Below are 20,707 nucleotides of genomic sequence, written 5' to 3'. Positions count from 1 at the left end.
GGGGCGGGGAAGGTAGTGGAAACTGCAGAGGGCTGGATGGGCGGAGCAGGGAGAGGTGAACCATCGGACAGGAAGGGATGTCGCCCCTCCAAGGACAAGATCCAGGAAGGACAAAGAAACCCAGCCCAGGGCCTGGGAAACATCCCGGGGGCCCAAGCCCTGACCCAACCCCTGTCTGGTGCCCTGGCAGTGCTGGCTGACAGGTCACAAAGGCCAACCCTGCTCACCCTCCCTCTGTCCTCCTCGCAGCCCTCCCACCCCAGGTGAGACCACTGGGGCCCAAACCGCTCGCTTCCTAGGAACGCAGATTCTTGAGTCCCCAGACAAGCAGGGGCCCATGGGGCAGCGGGGGAAATGCATGGAGACCCACGGTGTCCACAAGCCATGCGGCCCTGCTGACCACACATCGAATAGCAGAGGCTGGTGGGACCCGGAGGGCTGGGCCTGGGCCAGGTCGGGGCAGAGGTGCCCTGTGCTGGGGGACAGACTCGCTGCTGCCCCCCAGCAATAGTCAGGGGCGCCCACAGAGAGGGGAAGCAGGAAAGCACCCCAGGGAGCAGGTGCAGGCCTTTAGTGCCTGCAGTCGCCCGCCCCTCTGCCCTGGGGACCTGGCGTGTCCTGCTCGCCCTCCGCCAGCCACACCCCTCCTCCTGCAACCTGCTGTGTCCCTCGTCCCCCGGCCTCCCCAGCCGCTCCGGCTGCCCTTCTCCTTCGCCACCTTTTCCAGCCTCATGGGGAAGCCCTCAACCTCCTCTCCCCTCGCCTACACCTGCTTCCTGACTTTAGATCCCACCCACCCGTCAAAGCCCCCCAAAGGGCTGTCTCCAGCTTAGTCAGGTCTTCTCTCTGAACTCCAGTCCAACCTTCTCACCTGCCTGTCCAGCTCCTGCTGTGCGCGTGCAAAGTCGCTTGCAACCCCATGGACTCTAGCCCACCAGGCTCCTCTGTCCATGGGGATTCTCCAGGCAAGAATACTGGAGTGGGTTGCCATTTCCTCCTCCAGGGGATCTTCCTGACCCAGGGATCGAACCTGTCTCTCCTGCATTGCAGGCAGACTTTCTACCACTAAGCCACCGGGGAAGGCCTCCTGCTTGTGTACCCAGTAGGCACCTCAAAGGTAACCTGCCCAGGATAGGCCTCCCTCCGAGCACCCTGCTCTGGCTACTTCCTCTGATTCCTGGCTCACACCACAGGTGGCCCTGAAGCTAATCCCATATGCTTTGTCTTCAAAATCCAGACAGGACATGGCTGCGCCCTCCGCCCCTCCACTGCCCTCCCCACCCAAGCAGGTCACATTGCGTCACCTGGGCACCTGCAACTGCCTCTGAACGGGTCTCTGGCCTCCACCAGGAGATCCCAGCTGATGACTGACACACAGAGAAACAAGAGTGCTCCTTTGACATTGGAAGACTGATCCCAAACTCCCCACGCTCCTCATCCTATAACAGAGAACAAAAGCCAAACTCTTTCCCCGGGGTTGCAAGGCCCCACGCAACCCTCCACGCACAGACAACCCCCACCCCTGGCCCACCACCCACTGACCTGACCCTGTGTCCCACCTCTCGTTCTGCTCTGACCGCTCAAAGACAACGGAGGTTCCTGCCGCAGGGCCTTGGCACTTGTCTGGCAGCCGCTGGAAATGTGCTTCCTTCCTTTAACTGCGTGCTGTGTCCCTCTACTCCTCCTCCCATTCCTGGGAGAGAGCCCTTCGCTGACCACACACCGCAAAGAGCACGTGGCCTTCCTGGCGCCCCCCTCCTGCCCTGGTCTTGTCCAGAGCGCGGCCACTGCCCAGTGTACGGCAGAGCGGTGAGTCCGGGTCAGCGGGTTTTCTGTCTCCCCACCAGCACATGCTCTGCACTCGGGCCCGGGCTTCATCTGCTTTGGCTTCCTAGTCTCCCCGGTGCCTGGACCAGCAAGGATACACAGTAGTGCTTGGATTAATGGCCTCCCGGCCCCAGGACTCACCCCTCCTCTGGACAGCTAGGTCTGCCTCGCCTGGGCTCAGTGTTCCTGACCCTGGACTGTTTCTGACCCCGACTCCCTCCTGCTCTATCCATCCCAGGTGTATGGAGGGGGCTTTTCCCCAGCCCCCTACTCCCCCCTCTCCAGAGATGATCACACTCCCTCTCTGTGACCTTGGAACACAGGACACTAACTCCGTGCTCCCGGACTCCCCCCATTCAGTCATGTCACGATCTATCTTCTCGCTGCCTCTGCTGGCAGCAACCAGGGATGAGAAGAAGACGCGTCCTGCCCAGAAGGGGCTGGCAGTGTCCCCGGAGAGGCCCTACGAGCAAAGGGACGCCATCCTAGCACAGCCCACAAAGGACATCACAGAGCATGGCTGGCTAGCGCCAGCTGTCTGAAGCCCTGAGGGGGACCCAATGGGGGTGGTGGGGACAGAGGGTGCCACCTGAAGTCAGGCTCTGCCATCTGCAGACTGAACTCCTGTGAGCTTGGGTTGCACACAGTAGCGCGGGACTTAGCCGGGCTCAGTTCTCTCAACTGAAAGAGGCTTCAGAGCATCCCCAGTCCTCCCCCAGCCAGCCCTTGTGACAAACGCAGCGGGCTCCCGGGTCCAAGCCAGATCCAGAACCTTCTGAGCAGCATCGAGAGGCCACAGCAGAGGAGAAGGTGCACATAGCAGTCACCAACGTGGCCTAGCAAGCGGCAGCCTGGGGTCCTCAGTCTCCATGTAGCCGGCACTTCCCGCCGCAGCTCCAGGACTGGGCCCTCTGCCCTGAGCTCCTCGGGGGCCAGAACCGCCATCCGCCTGGTAGATGTGGCCCTTCCTTGCTGCAACTGCTCTTCATCAAAAATTAAAACAGAAACGCAGAATAGAAAGCCAAACGGCTCTCCCTCCCACCACTCCAATTTCACTTCTGTATTTGTGATACCCTGTCTTTATCCAGATGGACCCATATTTCTAGATCACTTATGTCACTGTTACCACCAGCCACATATAATTTTCTGTTCGGCTCTTCCATCTCCCATTACTCTGGAACCAGCTTCCCACATTGCAACAAAGGCTTCATATTTACCATGTGTAATGACTAGTTAGTACTCCACTGGGTCCATACCCCGTGATTTATTTTAACCATTCCCCTTCTGTTTGACATTTAGGCAATTTCCAGCTCCAGCTCAACTTGGAGATGGAAGGCTGAGTCCCCTGTTAAGAGATTTTGGAAAGAATGGGAGGATGCAGCCTGCCAGCTGGCATCCATGGAGGCCTTCCACCTGCAGAGGATGCAGAGGAAGCAAGTCATGGAGCCCTGCGTCCACACTTCACTCACAGGCACAACCACAAACCCACCGACAGACAGCAACCCCCTTGCCACCCTGGTCCGTCCCCCTCCGGCTGGCTCCATATCTTTCCATGGCTCCCCGTGACCGGACTGCTGGGGCAAGTAGACCCCCCCTTAGTCTGGCGCTCCAGGGCCTGCCCCACCGCTTCAGACTCCTCTCTTCTCTCCCACCAGGTGCTTCACGCACCACCTCTGCCACCACCCCTCACCCCCAGACCCACACAAGGCCTGGGGTGACCTCTGCCTTGGCACTTAGTGTCCTTTGTCATTGCTGTGCTGGCAGAGGTCACAACTGACTCTCTGGGAGGGGACCCTGAATTGCAGCATGTATCCATTTCCATGGTGTAAATACCAAAAGCTGATTCTGAGCTACCAAAGTGATGTCACTGGTCATGGAACTGGAAAGAGATGCCCAGTAACATGCAACAAATGGAGAGAGCCCGAGACGCACGGAGAGTGATAGTGACACGTAGTAAGACAGACTTTTGACTATTGACCATGCTTCTCTTTAATATAATTTATTTAATTGCAAGTTTATTTAATTTAATTTTTAGTAGAAAGGCAAGGGGCAAAGTGGTTGTCTGAGGAGGCCTTACAAATAGCTGAGAAAAGAAGAGAAGCAAAAGGCAAAGGAGAAAGGGAAAGATATACCCATCTGAACGCAGAGTTTCAAAGAATAGCAAGGAGAGATAAGAAAGCCTTCCTCAGTGATCAATGCAAAGAAATAGAGAAAACAATAGGATGGGAAAGACGAGAGATCCCTTCAAGAAAATTGAAGATACTAAGGGAAACTTTTTTGTAAAGATAGGCACAATAAAGGACAGAAATGGCAAGGACCTAACAGAAGCAGAAGAGATTAAGAAAAGGTGGCAAGAATACACAGAAGAACTGTACAAAAAAGGTCTTAATGACCCAGATAATCACAATGGTGTGGTCGCTCATCTAGAGTCAGACATCCTGGAGTGTGAAGTCAAGTGGGACTTAGTCATCATCGCTACGAGCAAAGCTAGAGGAGGTGATGGAATTCCAGCTGAGCTATTTCAAATCCTAAAAGATGATGCTGTTAAAGCGCTGTACTCAATATGCCAGCAAACTGGGGAAACTCATCAGTGGCCACAGGACTGGAAAAGGTCAGTTTTCATTCCAATCTGTGCTCATTTCACAAACTAGCAAGGTAATGCTCAAAATCCTTCACTAGGCTTCAATAGTACGTGAACCGTGAAATTCCAGATGTGCAAGCTGGATTTAGAAAGGGCAGAGGAACCAGAAACCAAATTGTAATCATCCACTGGATCATAGAAAAGACAAGGAAATTCCAGAAAAACACATACTTCTGCTTCACTGATGAGATGGGAATACCAGACCACCTTACCTGCCTCCTGAGGAACCTGTATGCAGATTAAGAAGCAACAATTAGAACCAAACATCGAACAACGGACTAGTTCAAAATTGAGAAAAAACTATGTCAAGGCTGTATATTGTCACCCTGCTTACTTAACTTATATGCAGAATGCATGAGTGCATGCTAAGTCACTTCAATTGTACCAACTCTACGACCCTATGGACTGTAGCCCTCCAGGCTCCTCTGTCCATAGGATGCTCCAGGCCAGAATACTGGAGTGGTTGCCGTGACCTCCTCCAGGGGATCTTCCTGACCCTGGGATTAAACCTGAGTCTCTTATGCCTCCTGCACTGGCAGGTGGGATCTTTATCACTAGCACCTCCTGGGAGCCCCCATATGCAGAGTATATCATTCGAAATGCTGGGCTGGATGAATCACAATGGAATCAAGATTGCTGGGAGAAATATCAACAACCTCAGATATGCAGATGATACCACTCTAATGGCAGAAAGCAAAGAGGAACTAAAGAGCCTCTTGATGAAGGTGAAAGAGAAGGGTGACAAAGCTGGCTGAAAACTCAACATTAAAAAAACTAAGATCATATCATCTGGTCCCATCCCTTCATGGCAAATAAATGGAGAAAAAGTGGAAACAGTGGCAGATTTTATTTTCTTGGGCTCTAAAATCACTGCAGATGGTGACTGCAGCCATGAAATTAAAAGATGCTTTCTCCTTGGAAGAAAAGCTATGACAGACCTAGACAGTGCGTTAAAAAGTAGAAACGTTACTTTGCCAACAAAGGTTGAACTGTGATGCTGAGAAGACTCTTGAGAATCCCTTGGACAGCAAGGAGATCAAACCAGTAAATCCTAAAGGAAATCAACCTTGAATATTCATTGGATAGACTGATGCTGAAGCTCTAATACTTTGGCCACCTGATGTGAAGAGCTGACTCATTGGAAAAGACCCTGATGCTGGGAAAGACTGAAGGCAGAAGAAGCAGGTGACAGAGGATGAGATGGTTGGATGGCATCACCAACTCAATGGACATGAGTTTGAGCAAACTCCAGGAGATCGTGGAGGACAGGGAATCCTGGCATGCTGCAGTCCATGGGGTCGCAGAGTTGGCCATGACTTAGCAACTGAACAACAAAAACAATAATTTTTAATAATGGCTGTAATTAACAACACTTGGTGCTATGGGCTGAATTGAGCCCCCTCGGCCAAAATTCATATGCTGAAGTCCCAATCCCCATTACCTCAGAAGTAATGAAGGCTACATGAGATCATAAGGGTGGACCCTGATCCAATCTGACTGGTGTCCTTTTAAGAAGAGAATAACACACACATAGATCAAGAGACAACCACGGTGAGAAGGGAGTAATTTGCCAGCTAAGGAGAGAGATCTCAGGAGAAACCAAACCTGCCAAGAACCTGATCTTGGACTTCTAGCCTCCAAAACTGTGAGAAAGCAAACGTCTGTGTGCAAGCCATCCAGTCTGGGGTCTTTGTTGTGGTGGCCCTAGCAAGTGAATACACTCAAAAAATTCCTGAAAATGTGCTAACCAACTCCCGAGTGGGCACTTGCTGGCTCCAGCTGACCCTTACTGGCCATCTACCACTTGCCCATTTCCTGACTTGATCGTGGATCCCTCAAGAGCAAGATCCTGCCTCACTCAGAGGTCGTCAAACACTTTTTAGAAAGGGCCAGAGAGAAAACATCTCAGCTCCACACACAGCACAACCTCTGTCGCAATACATAAACAAGCTATGTGGCCATGTGCCGGAGGAAGCATCCAGTGGGTGCTTCATCATCTCCATCTATCATGAAATTTTATTCTTTTGATATATTTTTAAACATTTTTAGCTCAGAGTCTGTAAAAATTAGGCATCGGACCAGATTTGGCCCCAGGGCCTGGTGTTCTGACCCCTGACCTTCAGTACGTCCCTCCCCCAGCAGAGGGAGGAGGACTCGGTTAATGTTTGATGAACCAGGGAGGGATGGAATGAAGGTCCGCCAGCCTGCCCAGCATTTCAGTCAGCCAAGGCCCCTTCCGGGCAATGTCAGGAATCTTTTTTTAATGCAAAATGTTTTTCTAATGTGCCAAGGGAAAAAGAGCTTTCTGAAATATAAATCAAATCTCTCTGCAAGGCAGACCCATCCCCTCCTTGCTGTCTCTAACATTCTAAGTGATGTGTCTTAGAAATAAAATCCAGTAACTCTTCCATTAATAACTTCTGTTTACTGAGCATCTCAAAACTATGTCACATCAAACCTAAGGAGACAGAACTGCTGATCACTGGTTCCCGGGGGGCTGGGGCGGAGGGGAAGTGGGGAGGGGCTGCTGATGGGGTACAAGGTCTCTTTCTAAAGTGGGTTGTATAACCAACTCTGTGACTATTCTAAAAACCACTGAAATTGTATCTCCGTAGAGCTGCTTGAAAAACACACCAGGACTAGAGCTGCCTAATTCTCACAGTGAGTTTCTGACCCCAGTCTTTGCTGCTGCTGTCCCTGCAGTGACAGAAGCGGGCTTGGCAGGAGGGAGGCCCCCCCGCGCCCAACTGCAGGCCTTCCCAAGCAGGAGTGCAATGTTGGGGGGGTGGGTCCCTGGGGTCCCACAGGAGAGGTTCTCCACCCCAAGGGGAGGCACAGCGAGACCCCACACAGGCAGCCAGGCTTCTAGGTACCTTCTGGAAGCAACTGAAAACTTCCCATTTTCCACCCCCCGAGGGTGGTCACTGCTCCCATTACTAAACCTGGGATTCAACCTTCCTGGTGCTTCGCTGCGAGCTTATTTGCGGGACTCAGGCAGAAGGCAGCCAAGAGTGGCTCCAAAGCCTGGGCTGGTGATGACTTTCTCTGATTTACAACAGGGAGGTGGGCCACAGGCCCACAGTGGCAGAGTGCAGCCTGCCCACCGCACCAGGTACACAGAGAAGGCAGGACAAGTACAAAGGCCCCTGGACAAGGTCCCTGAGCAGCAGGAGCAGCTCCAGAAATGCTTCTTGGGACCAGCGTGGCGGCCTGGGTGCCTGTCCTCACATAAAGGAGAACAATCACCCCCAAGGGGTAAAGGAACAGAGTATGGCCACGGGGCCAGGACACGAGTTCCAGTCCTGGTCGGCCAGTGTTTATCTACTTCCGGTTCCCAGCAAGGCAGGTGACCTCCCTGTGCCTCAAGGCTGTATCTGTAAAATGGGTCTAATTCTCCCTGCCCCAGGGTGATTGTGGATGACAGGAACCCAGGGCTGTTGTGAACTCATTGGCTTACTTAAGGGAATAGTTTGGGTGTGGACTTCAGGCATGGCTGGATCCAGAAAATGAAGTCACGAACACTGTTTCTCTGAAAATCAGCTCTCTTTTCCCATGTGTGGGATGCACTGTCAATACAGCCCTGCTTCATGGTTGAAAGGTGGCTGCAGCAGCCCCAAACCCTCTGTACCCTAAACCCCAAGGCCTGGGGGAAAAACAGGGCCTCTGCTAGCCCAAACCAAATGCAATCCCTAAGCCTGGCTCTGGCTGGCAGTACCAGATCCTCCTTTCAAGCCATCTGACCACGGTGACTGTGGTCACGGGACTTTGACTGTGAGCAACAAGGGTGGTCAGTGGCCTCCGGTGGGAGGAGGGGGTAACCAGCCTTCCAAGTCTCTCAGTTCAGTTCAGTTAGTTCAGTTCAGTTGCTCAGTCGTGTCCGACTCTTTGCGACCCCATGAATCACAGCACACCAGGCCTCCCTGTCCATCACCAACTCCCGGAGTTCACTCAAAGTCATGTCCATTGAGTCAGTGATGCCATCCAGCCATCTCATTCTCTGTCATCCCCGTCTCCTCCTGCCCCCAATCCCTCCCAGCATCAGAGTCTTTTCCAGTGAGTCAACTCGTCGCATGAGGTGGCCAAAGTATTGGAGTCTCAGCTTTAGCATCAGTCCTTCCAATGAACACCCAGGATTGATCTCCTTTAGAATGGACTGGTTGGATCTCCTTGCAGTACAAGGGACTCTCAAGAGTCTTCTCCAGCACCACAGTTCAAAAGCATCAATTCTTCGGCGATCAGCTTTCTTCACAGTCCAACTCTCACATCCATACATGACCATGGGAAAAACCATAGCCTTGACTAGACAGACCTTGGTTGGCAAAGTAATGTCTCTGCTTTTTAATATGCTATCTAGGTTGGTCATAACTTTCCTTCCAAGGAGTAAGCGTCTTTTAATTTCATGGCTGCAATCAGCATCTGCAGTGATTTCCAAGGCTCTACCCACTCCTAAAGCAGATTCCATCTTGCAGAGCCAGGAGGGACAGCAGCACTGCCCGCCACGTCACAACCCGATTCAGAGGGTGCAGAGTTAGAGGCCTCCTATGGGTCACAGGAAGTCTCAGGCAGAGTGTGAATTCTCAGGTCAAGGGCCACACCCAGGAAGACTCGTCCCCAACCCCCAGACTTGCAGGGCCCTGCTGTCTGCACACCAGCCTGTATGCAGGAGCAGTCCCCTGTGTCTCTTCCCCTGCTACCAGCCTGGCCTCAACCCCTCACCTGGCTTGTCCCCAGGTGAGTCTGGCCAAATTGCAAAACTTGCCCTGCTCATATCACGAGCAGTGATGGGTCACACCTGGCGAGCCTACCCTGGCCCCAGAACCCTGCTCTGGTACCGTCTGGATGTGGGAGGACGGGCATCCTTGGACTCTGACTATGAGGACAAGTCAATTCCGGGAAGTTACATGACTACCTCAACATTACCCACTCTATGAACTCCCTTTAGAAATAAGGTGTCCTCCCATCCTGCCCTCCATGTCTCCTGTCCCTCCCAACTTCCCACCTACTTTCGGGTAATTCCTTACAGCTACATCCCTGAGGGTCACTAATTCACCAGCCATGTGGCTATTTTCTAAAGCCCTAAGAGTTTGAATCCCAGCAGCGCTGTATTCTTAGAAATTCCAGCTGGTTCTTTAAAAACCTGTTATTTCTTTATAGTTCTGTTCTTTGTGGTTTGATTCACTTTTTCCTTTGATCACGTGTGTGTGTCAGTTGCTCGGTCGTGTCCAACTCTGCAACCCCATGGACTGTAGCTGTACATGGGCTCCACTGTACAAGGGATTCTCCAGGCAAGAGTACTTATTATCTTATTAATCCACATTCTTGAGATTTTTATACCCATTGTTCCTAGTCATGTGGCTTGTTGCTTTGAATGTTTTTTTAAAAATAGTATTTTATTTAACTTTATTTGACTCCATCGGGTCTTAATTGCAGTACCCCAGTTTCTCTCTAGCTGTGGCACACAGGCTTAGTGCCCTGACACATATGGGATCTTAGCTCCCCAGACCAGGGATCGAACTCACCTCCCCTGTATTGGAAGGCGGATTCTTAACCACTGGACCTCCAGGGAAGCCCTTCCTTGTATGTTCTTTTATGTGGGAACCACGCACAGCTGGGTTGGGGGTATGCATCTCCCACAAGTTTATAGACCACAAATCTAAGAGGTGCAGGCCTACCTAGGGTTTTGCCTTTTTCAAAGTCCAGAAAGATCAACACCCTCATCCTCTCCCCAGGGCTAGTGGGATTATTAGACTCTATTTCTATTTCAACATCCTGCTTTGTGCAGATGTTTTGGTGCTAACTCCTCCCCTAGTGACAATCAACCCCTCCCAGCTAACCCAAGGGTGTTTGGCCCTTTACCCTGATTTCTCTAAGGAACCAACAAGAGAAATTGCCCAACGGGGCTTTTCCAAGCAGTTTCCCAGGGTCACTGTCTTTGTTCCCAGCATCTGAGAATCTCCCTTTCTTAGGAAGTCAGCAGCCATTTAACTTTTATCACTGGGAGGTGTCTGAAGCAGGAGGGTTTTCAGGCGCCATCTTGCTGGAGCAACACTTTAATCTTTAGAGCCAAACTATGGCTTCCCTGGTGGCTCAGAGGCTAAAGCGTCTGCCTCCAATGCGGGAGACCCGGGTTTAATCCCTGGGTCGGGAAGATCCCCTGGAGAAGGAAATGGTAACCCACTCCAGTATTCTTGCCTGGAGAATCCCATGGATGGAGGAGCCTGTGAGGCTACAGTCCACGGGGTCGCAAAGAGTCGGACACGACTGAGCGACTTCACCTTCACTGTTTGTCCAGTAGTTATGTACAGATGTGAGCGTTGGACCATAAAGGCTGTACACCAAAGAATTGTTGCTTTCGAACTACAGTGTTGGAGAAAACTCTTGAGAGTCCCTTGGGCAGCAAGATCAAACCAGTCAATCCTAAAGGAAATCAACCTTGAATATTGATTGGAAAGTCTGACGCTGAAGCTGAAGTTCCAATACTATGGCCACCTGATGCGAAGAGCCAACTCATTGGAAAAGACACTGATGCTGGGAAAGATTGAAGGCAGAAGAGGGTGACAAAGGATGATGGTTGGAAGGCATCATCAACTCAAAACTCACAGACATGAATTTTGAGCAAACTCCGAGGGCTAGTGAAGGCCAGGGAGGCCCAGTGTGCTGCAGTCCATGGGATCGGACACAACTGAACAAGGTGGTTGTAGTTACTGAAGACACTCCAGGGAATGACTGTGCCCAGAGAGTACACCAGGATGGGGAGTCCCCTCTACAGAAGGGGATGGGGTGAATAGGATCCAAGCAAAGTCTTTGCTGGTCTGAATGGGCCAAGCCATGCAATTGTGTGACCTCAAAGCTGCGATCACTCACTGAGGGGCTGGGATTGTCTTGCTCTGCAGTTAAGACATTATCAGGATCTTAATCATACTGAACAGCTCCCTGGCCAGAAGGGGAAAGTGAAAGTCGCTGTCATGTCTGACTGTACAATCCATGGAATTCTCCAGGCCAGAATACTGGAGTGGGTAGCCTTTCCCTTCTCCAGGGGATCTTCCTGACCCAGGGATAGAACCCAGGTCTCCCACATTGCAGGTGGATTCTTTACCAGCTGAACCACCAGGGAAGCCCAAGAATACTGGAGTGGGTATCCTACCCCTTCTCCAGCATATCTTCCCAACCCAGGAATCAAACCCAGGTCTCCCACATTACAGGCAAATTCTTTACAACTGAGCTATCAGGGAAGCCCCTCCCTGGCCAGAGGGCACTTATAAATACCATCTAGCTCTGCAAGAAGCCAGTCCTCAGGCTGGATCACAGGCCAGGCAATGCCTGGCAGGCAAGGGGAGGCTCCCACCGCTGTTATGGTAGCCGGGCTGGGCCACACCAAGGTAGCAGAATCCCAGGGATCAGGAGTGATTAAATGCGCCTCCTACTTAAGTGCTGGGGCTCAGTACATCTGGAGCCCAATCAAAGCACATCCAGTGAAACCGAAGTGGGATCCAGGTTACCAGGTTTTTTAAAGCCCATGGGTGATTATAATGCCCACCAGCATTGAAAACCACTGGTTTGAACCATATAAAGTCCATCTCTATGTCAAATGTTTCAGAATCTCCCAAGGTAAATTCATTAAAACTGTGGGCTCCCTAGTTTCACCCCCAAGATCAATGCAGCAAAGGCAGTTCAGGCCCAGTGGTCTGACCACTGATTCAGGTCCTCCAAGTGAAGTACGGGGCGGATATCTGAGGGCTCGGGCAGCCAGCATAGATGGACCGGAAGAAAACATGACCTTGGGCTGCCCGCTTGGAGGCTAATAGTTGATGGTCCTTAAAGCACAGCTGCCTGGAAGTAGCTGATGGTGCTTTTGGGATAAAAGGCAAAGCTCCCCACTGAGACTGCTCCAGGACATAGAACACACTTCTACACACTCCAAATGCCAGCACAAATCCAATGGCATCCACCAGCCACTCCAAGGGCATAATCCTTGGAGGCTGTGTGATAAGATAGTTGTTGTCTCTTGTGACTCTGCGGACTATAGCTCACCAGGCTCCTCTGTCCATGGGATTCCCCACCCAGGGACTGAACCTACATCTTCTGTGTTGGCAGGCAGATTCTTTACCACCAAAGGGAAGCCCAAGCTCCAAGACAGGAAGTGGCTAAAATCTGTGCCTTTTAAGTGAACATTTTTCATAGGAGTACAGGGAAGGAATCTCAGTGCAATGAAGCAGAAAAAAAGCAGTTGGGAAGACTCATCTGTAACCCCGCCTTTACCAGGGAAAGCAGTCTCCACACTCCTAAATGCTCCCCCTTCAACCAGCATCCCAGCCGGTCTCCCCTGGTTTGGCTCCAGAACTGCATTCTCATCTAACTGGGATTTACTTAGGAACCCAGCTTCCTCCTGAGGGAGGGTTTTGTCCTCTGCCCCACCTGACACCCTAACAGTGCCCGGCGGGGAGCCTGCCATTTGCTCAATGAATGACTGTACATCACCAGTGGGGACACGAGTAATTCATTAGTTTAAGGATGCACAGCTGAAGGGAAGTGGGATTGTCCCAGGAAAGGGCATTTACAGACAAGAGGAACAGTCTGATGAGGGCCAGCAAAGCAAAACCCTAGTCCAGGAGACCTAGGCCCCCGAGAGGTGGCTTGCCTGAGGCTGTGAGCCATTCAACTCCCTTGCTCCTGGTTTCACAAACCTACGTGCATTTTGGCAGATGCTTTGGGGCATCACATTTCAAGTGAACCCGTTTCTCACACCTTGTGCTAGAACAGCCACACAAAACCCCCTCCCCAGAACTGCAGAAAGCAAATGAACCCCTAGGCAGTATTTATGAAATACTTTTGTTTTTTCTTCCTGGATTGAAACACAAATGTTACCAATGAACTAACACAAGAACAGTTTTATTGAAATCACTGAACACTTGTGCAGTACTCAATATTACGATTTTGAGACGTTTTAGACAAAATCTGTTTCCCTTTAAACAGATGAGGAAACCGGATCTTAGTTGGTGGAAGTTAATGCTTGTATCACACAGCTAATGGGAGGTAGAATCCTAAAATTTGCTTCCAACTTCCACCTGTACCTGACCACGCCAGCTAAAGTGTTTATTTTTTGTGTGTTGCCTAAGTTTAAGGACCATAGAATCTGGATTAACTTTACAACAATAATTTAAAAGACAGAGAAGGATCCCATATTACAGAAAATTTTAAATCAACTATTTTACCATTTATACAATGAAGAAAACTGACAATAGGACAGGCCAGTGGTCAGCCAACACATAACACAATGTATTAACAAACAGCCAAAAGATTGATGGGTGTCACTTATTTCCTTCCATGTTACATCTTGCCTTTTTTGGAGGGAGGAAGGAATAAAAAGGCAGACTGATTCAAACCAGCCCTATTAAATATACCAATTAAGTTTATACTTTCTTTTCTGAAATGAATATTTGAGTGGATCGTGTATTAATTATTCACAAAACACTAGTTTTCTACTGCAGTTTAAGAATCTAGCAGTTGATGCTAAGGTTTAGGCAAATCCTAGAAGTCATTGCACTGAACGGTAACTACTCAATTATGAACTAGAAAATAATACTGGGTAATTATTTCAAAGTATAAACTACAAATATAATATTAAAAAAACAGATAGTAGAAAACTTTTCTAACTTAAAAGTATAAATGGTTAAGCCAACAGTACCTACTTACAAATTTCACAAAATCAGAATAAACAGAATAAACTTTTAGGAGGGGACATTTCAGTCCTGCCTTTATCACTTAATAGGAGAAAGATCTTATATAGGTGGGTCCTTTTGTTCAAGGGTGATTTCAAAACCAACTTACAATGTTAATATTATATCTTGGATCCCTGCTAAGAAGACTCTTCAAGGATCTTTCATACTAACTTGAAGTCGAGGAACACACAATTTGAGAAACTAAATGATACAGCTCCTCCCGCACACCCAGGTTACCTACAGTGAGCCTGGATCTAAGCTTTAGTTTCTAGACATCTCTCATCTCTTATCCTTAGATACTCAACCTGGGCTCTAGAACAAGACACCAACTTGTGTTCTAGAGGGCACCATCTGGCTGATACTAATACCTAGGCGTGCACAGGATTGAGTCAAAAAGCGCTTCAATTCAATTCATTTAAGAAAAGAAGAAAAATAACATGCTTAGTTTACATAGGCTTAACCTACTCTGGTCGCCTCATAAGTCTTGAATTGGCTCCCACTACTGGTAAATAGAATACCTTTGCATTTGGTGCAGAAACCAACAAATTTAGGTAAAATCAAGCCTTTACCCTGACAGTTCAAACCATGTTTATTGGTGTGTAAAGTGCCAGTTTTATATACAAGTCATAAGTAAACTTTAAAATCTGCTCAGAAGCAGTGAGTCTGACGTTCTTCCTATAGCCTTGTGGCGGTTACTCTTTAATCTTTCCGGATCAAACTCGCTGGAGTCCCTACACTTGGAGGCCAAGAAAGCAGCTCTTAAGACCCAAAGTAAGTCCTGTTCAGCTAGCCTGCTTGCAAAAGCCAAACACGGACAAGATCTTTCAAGAACCCAAGTAGCTTTTGACTACTTTCCATCTAGGTGACCCCACTACCATTAACAGGATTGATTTTGAGGTAGCTACACAGTGCTAAAGATGCCATTAGTGAACATGATGGACAATTCATGGTGTAGCTCGTTGATATGGTTCAAGAAGCTGATTTTTTTCTTTTTTGATGAGAAGGAAAAAAAAAAAATCAGCAAGGTAAGAGCACATCTTCAGGTCACTTAGAAGTCGGCATCCAAGGTAAAGGAATTCTCTGTCGGACTTGACATCACTCCCATCCTCTGATACTCGCCTACTCTCTTCTCAAAGAAGTTAGTCTTCCCCTCCAGTGAAATATTTTCCATAAAGTCAAATGGATTTTCTACTCTGAAAACCTGAAAAGGTTCATAGCAAAACATAAGCACAGAACACCGGTTTCAGAAAGAACCAGAGGGCTACCCACAATACTTTACCTTGCTAAAGCCCAGCTCCAGCATAAGTCTATCTGCCACGAACTCGATGTACTGCTTCATCAAAGTGCAATTCATCCCAATGAGCTTCACAGGCAGGGCCTCTGTGAGGAACTCCTAGGGGCCAGAGCACAGTTTCTCAATAAAACGGAAGCATTAAGAGGTCTTCTAGCAAGCACAAGGCCTCCCCATGTTACCCACCTGTTCTATCCTAACTGCATTGACGATTATTTCTTTTACTCTCTGTTCCGAAGGTTTGTGCAACAGGTGTTTGAACATCAGGCAGGCAAAGTCACAGTGCAAACCCTAGAAGAAAAAGGTTTAAGGTCACCAACAGAGCAGTAGACTTCTATCATTAACGTGGAAGAGGAAACTGTGTTAGGCTGGCATTCTTGTTAGACATCCTGTGTGGTCAGACTAAAGCATTTCAAATGTCAAGGGGAAGATGACTCAACTGCTGTCACCTAGGCAGGCCCCAGGCTGGGCCCTCAGTGCTGCCCCTAGAGGACAGCGAGACAGGTCTGGTCCTCACTTCTCCGTGGTTGCCAAGGAGTGGGAGGCACTTTTTCTCAGCATTCTTCCTTCCTACAGCCCTGAGCTTTAACATTCACCACCACTACTTCCAGCAGGAAAGGCAAAGCTCTGAATAGGCTAGTTAGTTTTTAGATTGATAACCTAATGTCTGGGAAATTAGTAATAGTAATGCAATTTCAAGTGAATCAAGACTGCAAGTCTTAGTGCATTAAATCCCAAGTAATGTTGATGGGAGTGGTTTCCCTGGTAACTCAATGGTAAAGAAATCGCCCGCCAATGCAGGAGATGCAGGTTCGATCCTTGGGTTAGGAAGATCCCCTGGAGAAGGGAATGGCAACATTCTAGTATCTCTTGCCTGCAAAATTTCACAGAGAAGCCTGGCCGGCTACACGGTCCACAGGGTCTCAGAGTCAGACATGACTGAGAACACACACACCCAGACAACGCTGATGGGAGTTATATAGAACATCTGGGCACCTTTACTTTCCTCTGGCATTTTAATCCAAGTGCATTCAAAGACACACTGGACCAGAATGGATTCACTGAGATGTTTGCCAACTAATTTTGAAGCACAGAAGGATCACACAGAAGACCAGGTAGAAATAATATTACTTCCCCTAAAAAAAAATTCCATACATAGGGAAATACCTATGTATACTGAGAATATGAGTAAAATAATTTCAGCAAATTATTTCATTCTCTGCCAAGATGCCTATGGTTGAATCCACAAGTTAAATGTGCATTTAAGGCAATCTCACATCTTGGGTTCCCTTCAGTGAACACGGGGTTGTAGGTGTTTGGGGTACAGGTCAGCCTATTATCTGAATTAGACCCACCTCGTCCCTGCTAATAAGCTCATTGGAAAACGTGAGGCCAGGCATTAGTCCTCGTTTCTTGAGCCAGAATATCGATGCAAAAGAACCGGAAAAGAAGATGCCTTCCACTGCAGCAAAGGCTACCACACGTTCTCCTACAGTTAAAAACGAAATATTTCTGTGAGTATCTGCCTGTGTTCATAGGAACAAACCAGTAACATCACTTAGAAAATGCAGCTCAGGGGTAAGTAGGGCCAAGGTCCCTTACCATATGTAGCTTCTTTGTCCCCAATCCAGCGCAAGGCCCAATCTGCCTTCTTCTTCACACAAGGCATCGTCTCAATGGCGTTGAAGAGAAATTCCCTGGTAGGCACACACAGATGATCAGTCATTCTAGCAAAGACTTCTAGTATCAGCTTCTAGGTAAGAGCATTGGGACCAAGACCAATTTGGGATTCAAACTGAAATGTTTTCTTTTTACTAGCTTGCTTTTTCCTCTAGTGTTTTAGAAAAAATATCAAAAATCCATTTGGTTTATGTTAATAAAATTTAGGTATTCATTAGTTCATACTGAGCCCCACAACCTCAGTCTGTTATATCAAGAGTATTGATTGGTTTCATTATTTCAAGTTCACGTCATAACAAGGTCCACAGGCCCTATCTTTAAATTCAAATAACTGCAAAAGCTTAACTGCTAGGACTGCTTAAGCTATGCTGACCATTGTCTCCCTCAGTTGATGCCCTAACCCCCTACACAATAACACTGTGCCAATTATTTGGGCCCCAAATGGCATAAATATATAATAAAATAATTGAAGTCAATAAACAACCTGCCATTGCTTTCACTTTATAACTCTGCTACATCCTTGATCCCAGGTCAGAAAAGCAAGCCAACTGGCCCTACACTCACCAGGTCTTCCTCATTATCCTCTTCCTCCCTGTGCCTACTTTGGGAGTCCAGATTCCCCTGCCTGTCCCAGTGAGCTTGTTTTCATCAGACCTTGGGCTCCTTTTATTCTCTTTCCGTCAGCCTGGGTCTTGCCTCTTCCTAGCTTTCAAAGCTCAACCATCAGGCCTTTCTGATCCCACCCTTCTGGTAATCTATTCCAATCATGCCCTACCTTTACTTTCTTTTTTCATTTCCATCTGCAAACATGTTCAAATCGTTTTACAACCCTTCCCCCACCCCCACAGAGTTTCCTCCATCCTGCTGGCCTTTCAAGTCACCACTCATTTTCCCTCTTCACTTCCTTCCACATCATCTACAAAAGGCTACTCCTCAGCTTCACCATTCCTGTTCTACACAGGCTCTTGTCAGAAGCTGACCTAAGTATCTAGACTACTCAAACGCCTATTTCTAGTGCTCCCCTCCTCTCCAGTCAATCCTGACAATGTAAAACAGGCCCTAAGCTACTTACATTTCTTCTCTGTTATCCCCCAATATATACTATCATTTCAGGCAAATTGTTGTGTGCCTGAATTAATTTCATGGTTCACTGCTGCCTCTGTGCTACTTACCATGCAATTCCTCCACTTATATATTCCTAGGTCTTATTTTCTATATTATGTTGCAAGCCCCTTAAGAGGCCGGTTTTATCTTCAACTTTGCATCTCCATCCACTCCACCCTGCGCCAGCCTCACACTGTAGGTTGACAGATTTGCCAGACATGAAAACTATCAAACCTAAGTTTCAGCTCATTAGACAGCCTCTTGTTTTTTCAGAAGGCATTAGATTGGATGTTCATTAGTATGTTTCCAGCTCCAAAAAGACGGAGTAACCTTATAACTGTTTTTAGCAATTGACTAGTAAAGTGAATTTAGGCCTGTTCTTAAGAACAGACATGACCTTGGGTGCTAGGAATTTCTTTGACTTGCTTATTTTAGAGTCATTTTTCTGTCCCTATATGATTTCAAAAAGTAACAACTAGTAATCCTAAATATATTGGCATATCACCACCGAAATACTCACCTTTCTTTGGAATCTTTAATGTAAGTGTCAATGAGGAGACTATACATTTCAGAATGTATGTTTTCCATGGCAATTTGGAAGCCATAGAAACAACGGGCTTCCGTAATCTGAACTTCTTGGCTAAACCGCTCCACCTAGTGGTAAAACACAAAGATCAGTTTAAGGAAAATCTACCAGCAGCAATTCAGTCAATGAACACTGGTTGCCTCACACTTCCTTTTTGGTATCATTATAAGCTAGACATAGTAATTCATTTTCATTCATTGCAAGGAAGACGCACTCAAGACATATATGTGAGAAAATGCCATAAAATATAAATCTTGGTTATATACACACACGCACACTGTGCAAAATTTTAAAAGACAAAAAAGAGAATTGTTAGAATTGTTGTTCTCTCATAAATTTTGAATAAAGGTACTTTTTCTGGAGTGGGGACGGGGGGAACTCACCAAGTTTTCATTTACTATGCCATCACTTGCTGCAAAGAAAGCCAGCACATGGGAAATAAAATATCTCTCCTCAGGCTTCAGGGCTTCCCAGTGCTGAATGTCCTTGGAAAGGTCCACCTGAAATACAGAAGTTCACAAAGAGTTCATGCCGGCAGGTCCCTCACACATATGCCTAACTGTTCAACTTTAATAAGTCTACTAGCACCACCTGATTTATATACCCCTCACATATTCTGCCAATTTGAACATCTCACGTCCTGAGTGAACAACCTTTCCAAAGAGGAGCAGGGAGGACAGCAAAGCATATTTCAAACATGTTATATAGCCGGCCCAGCTGGGGTCTTCCTCTAGAGAGGCAATGGGCAAAGGGTCTTTTAAGTCTCCTAGTTGCTGCATCTGATTACCTCCTCAGCTGTCCAAAAGGAAGCCTCAGCTTTCTTATACATCTGCCAAATATCATGGTATTCGATAGGAAAGATGACAAAGCGGCGGGGATTTTCTCTCAGAAGTGGTTCGTCCTCCACACTGGGGGCAGATAGCTTAGGGTTCTGCTGGGAGAGAAAAAGTAAGGGGAAAAAAAAAAGTTAAGTATAGGGCGAACCATGAAACTGTCATTTTCTTTTTTCAAGCAGAATGCCTCCAATGATCAGAAATTTCATGGGGCTAAATGTAAGTCGGTTGTCATACTTGGATTCTATAGGAGTATAGAGAAATAGGAAATGTCCAGATGTGCAGTGGTGTTGGGGAGGGAACAGACTTTGGCGGGAAAGCAGCGCGGGCCCGGGAGAGGTGGGTAGGGTTTGAGAGCAGACAATGAGGCTTTGGCGCCAAGCAGGCTCCGCCCGCACTGCCTTGCCTGTAGCGCCCCCTCGCCGGGCGCCCCCGCCGCAGCCCACCTACTCACCGGCTCGGAGGGCTCCTGGAAGATCCTCCTCGCCGTCTTGCTGGCCAGCACGCGGGTCCCGCTGAGGGAAGGGGGCTGCAAGGAGGCGCGTGGTCAGAGGCCAGCCCACGCACCCACCCACACACAGGACCCGCCGCCTTGCCCCCCGGGGCGCTCACAGTGTTCTCCTTGTCCGCTAGGCTGAGTCCCTTCAGGGGCGAGAGCGGCTGCTGCTGCGGGTCAGCGATGGTGGCGAGCGGGACGCGGACGGAGAGCATGGTGGCAACAAGATCAGTGCAACGGGGTTGCGCGCGAGTCCCGAGAGCCCCTGCACGGCCCCGCGGGGGAATATTTAAAGCCCCGGGCGCCGGCCCAGTGGGCGAGGCCACTTCCCCATTGGCTGGATCCCGGCTGGCCCCGCCCACCCCACACAGATTCAAGCGCAGCGCGGGAGAGCAGGCTGGCCTCTAGTCCCTGCCCTCCCGGGACCCCCCGGCGCCTGCCCCTCCCAGGGCTCTGGGGGGCCGCTGGCGCCGTCGCCCGCCTCCCCGAGGGCCTCGTCGGACAAAGGCTGCCTCCCCTGTGCGCTCTGT

The 20,707-nt window shown here is 48.8% G+C and overlaps 1 protein-coding gene across 2 annotated transcripts in view; it reads right to left on the bottom strand.

Moving 5' to 3' along the window:
* Nucleotides 1-20,453, bottom strand: part of RRM2 (ribonucleotide reductase regulatory subunit M2) — a 44,321-nt gene extending 23,868 nt beyond the window's left edge. The window contains exons 1-10 of one of the 2 annotated variants that reach the window (XM_055400775.2): nt 20,294-20,453; nt 20,136-20,210; nt 19,636-19,779; nt 19,232-19,348; nt 18,783-18,916; nt 17,081-17,175; nt 16,834-16,967; nt 15,665-15,769; nt 15,467-15,580; nt 13,340-15,388 (exon numbers count right to left, since the gene is read on the bottom strand). In XM_055400775.2, coding sequence (XP_055256750.1) covers nt 15,236-15,388; nt 15,467-15,580; nt 15,665-15,769; nt 16,834-16,967; nt 17,081-17,175; nt 18,783-18,916; nt 19,232-19,348; nt 19,636-19,779; nt 20,136-20,210; nt 20,294-20,392 — 1,170 coding nt within the window. In that variant the 5' untranslated portion in view covers nt 20,393-20,453 and the 3' untranslated portion in view covers nt 13,340-15,235. Of the gene's footprint in view, nt 1-13,339; nt 15,389-15,466; nt 15,581-15,664; nt 15,770-16,833; nt 16,968-17,080; nt 17,176-18,782; nt 18,917-19,231; nt 19,349-19,635; nt 19,780-20,135; nt 20,211-20,293 lie in introns of those variants that run through there. The other variant, XM_088841185.1, reaches the window with a different exon arrangement.
* Between the last annotated feature and the right edge of the window lie 254 nt (nt 20,454-20,707).

Source organism: Moschus berezovskii, chromosome 11 (assembly GCF_049115385.1).
Source record: "Moschus berezovskii isolate FMDL1 chromosome 11, NW_MosBer_1.0, whole genome shotgun sequence".
Classification (NCBI taxonomy): domain Eukaryota; kingdom Metazoa; phylum Chordata; class Mammalia; order Artiodactyla; family Moschidae; genus Moschus; species Moschus berezovskii.
The sequence above is the reverse complement of the archived record's forward strand: the minus strand, read 5'-3'. Positions and strand labels throughout refer to the sequence as shown.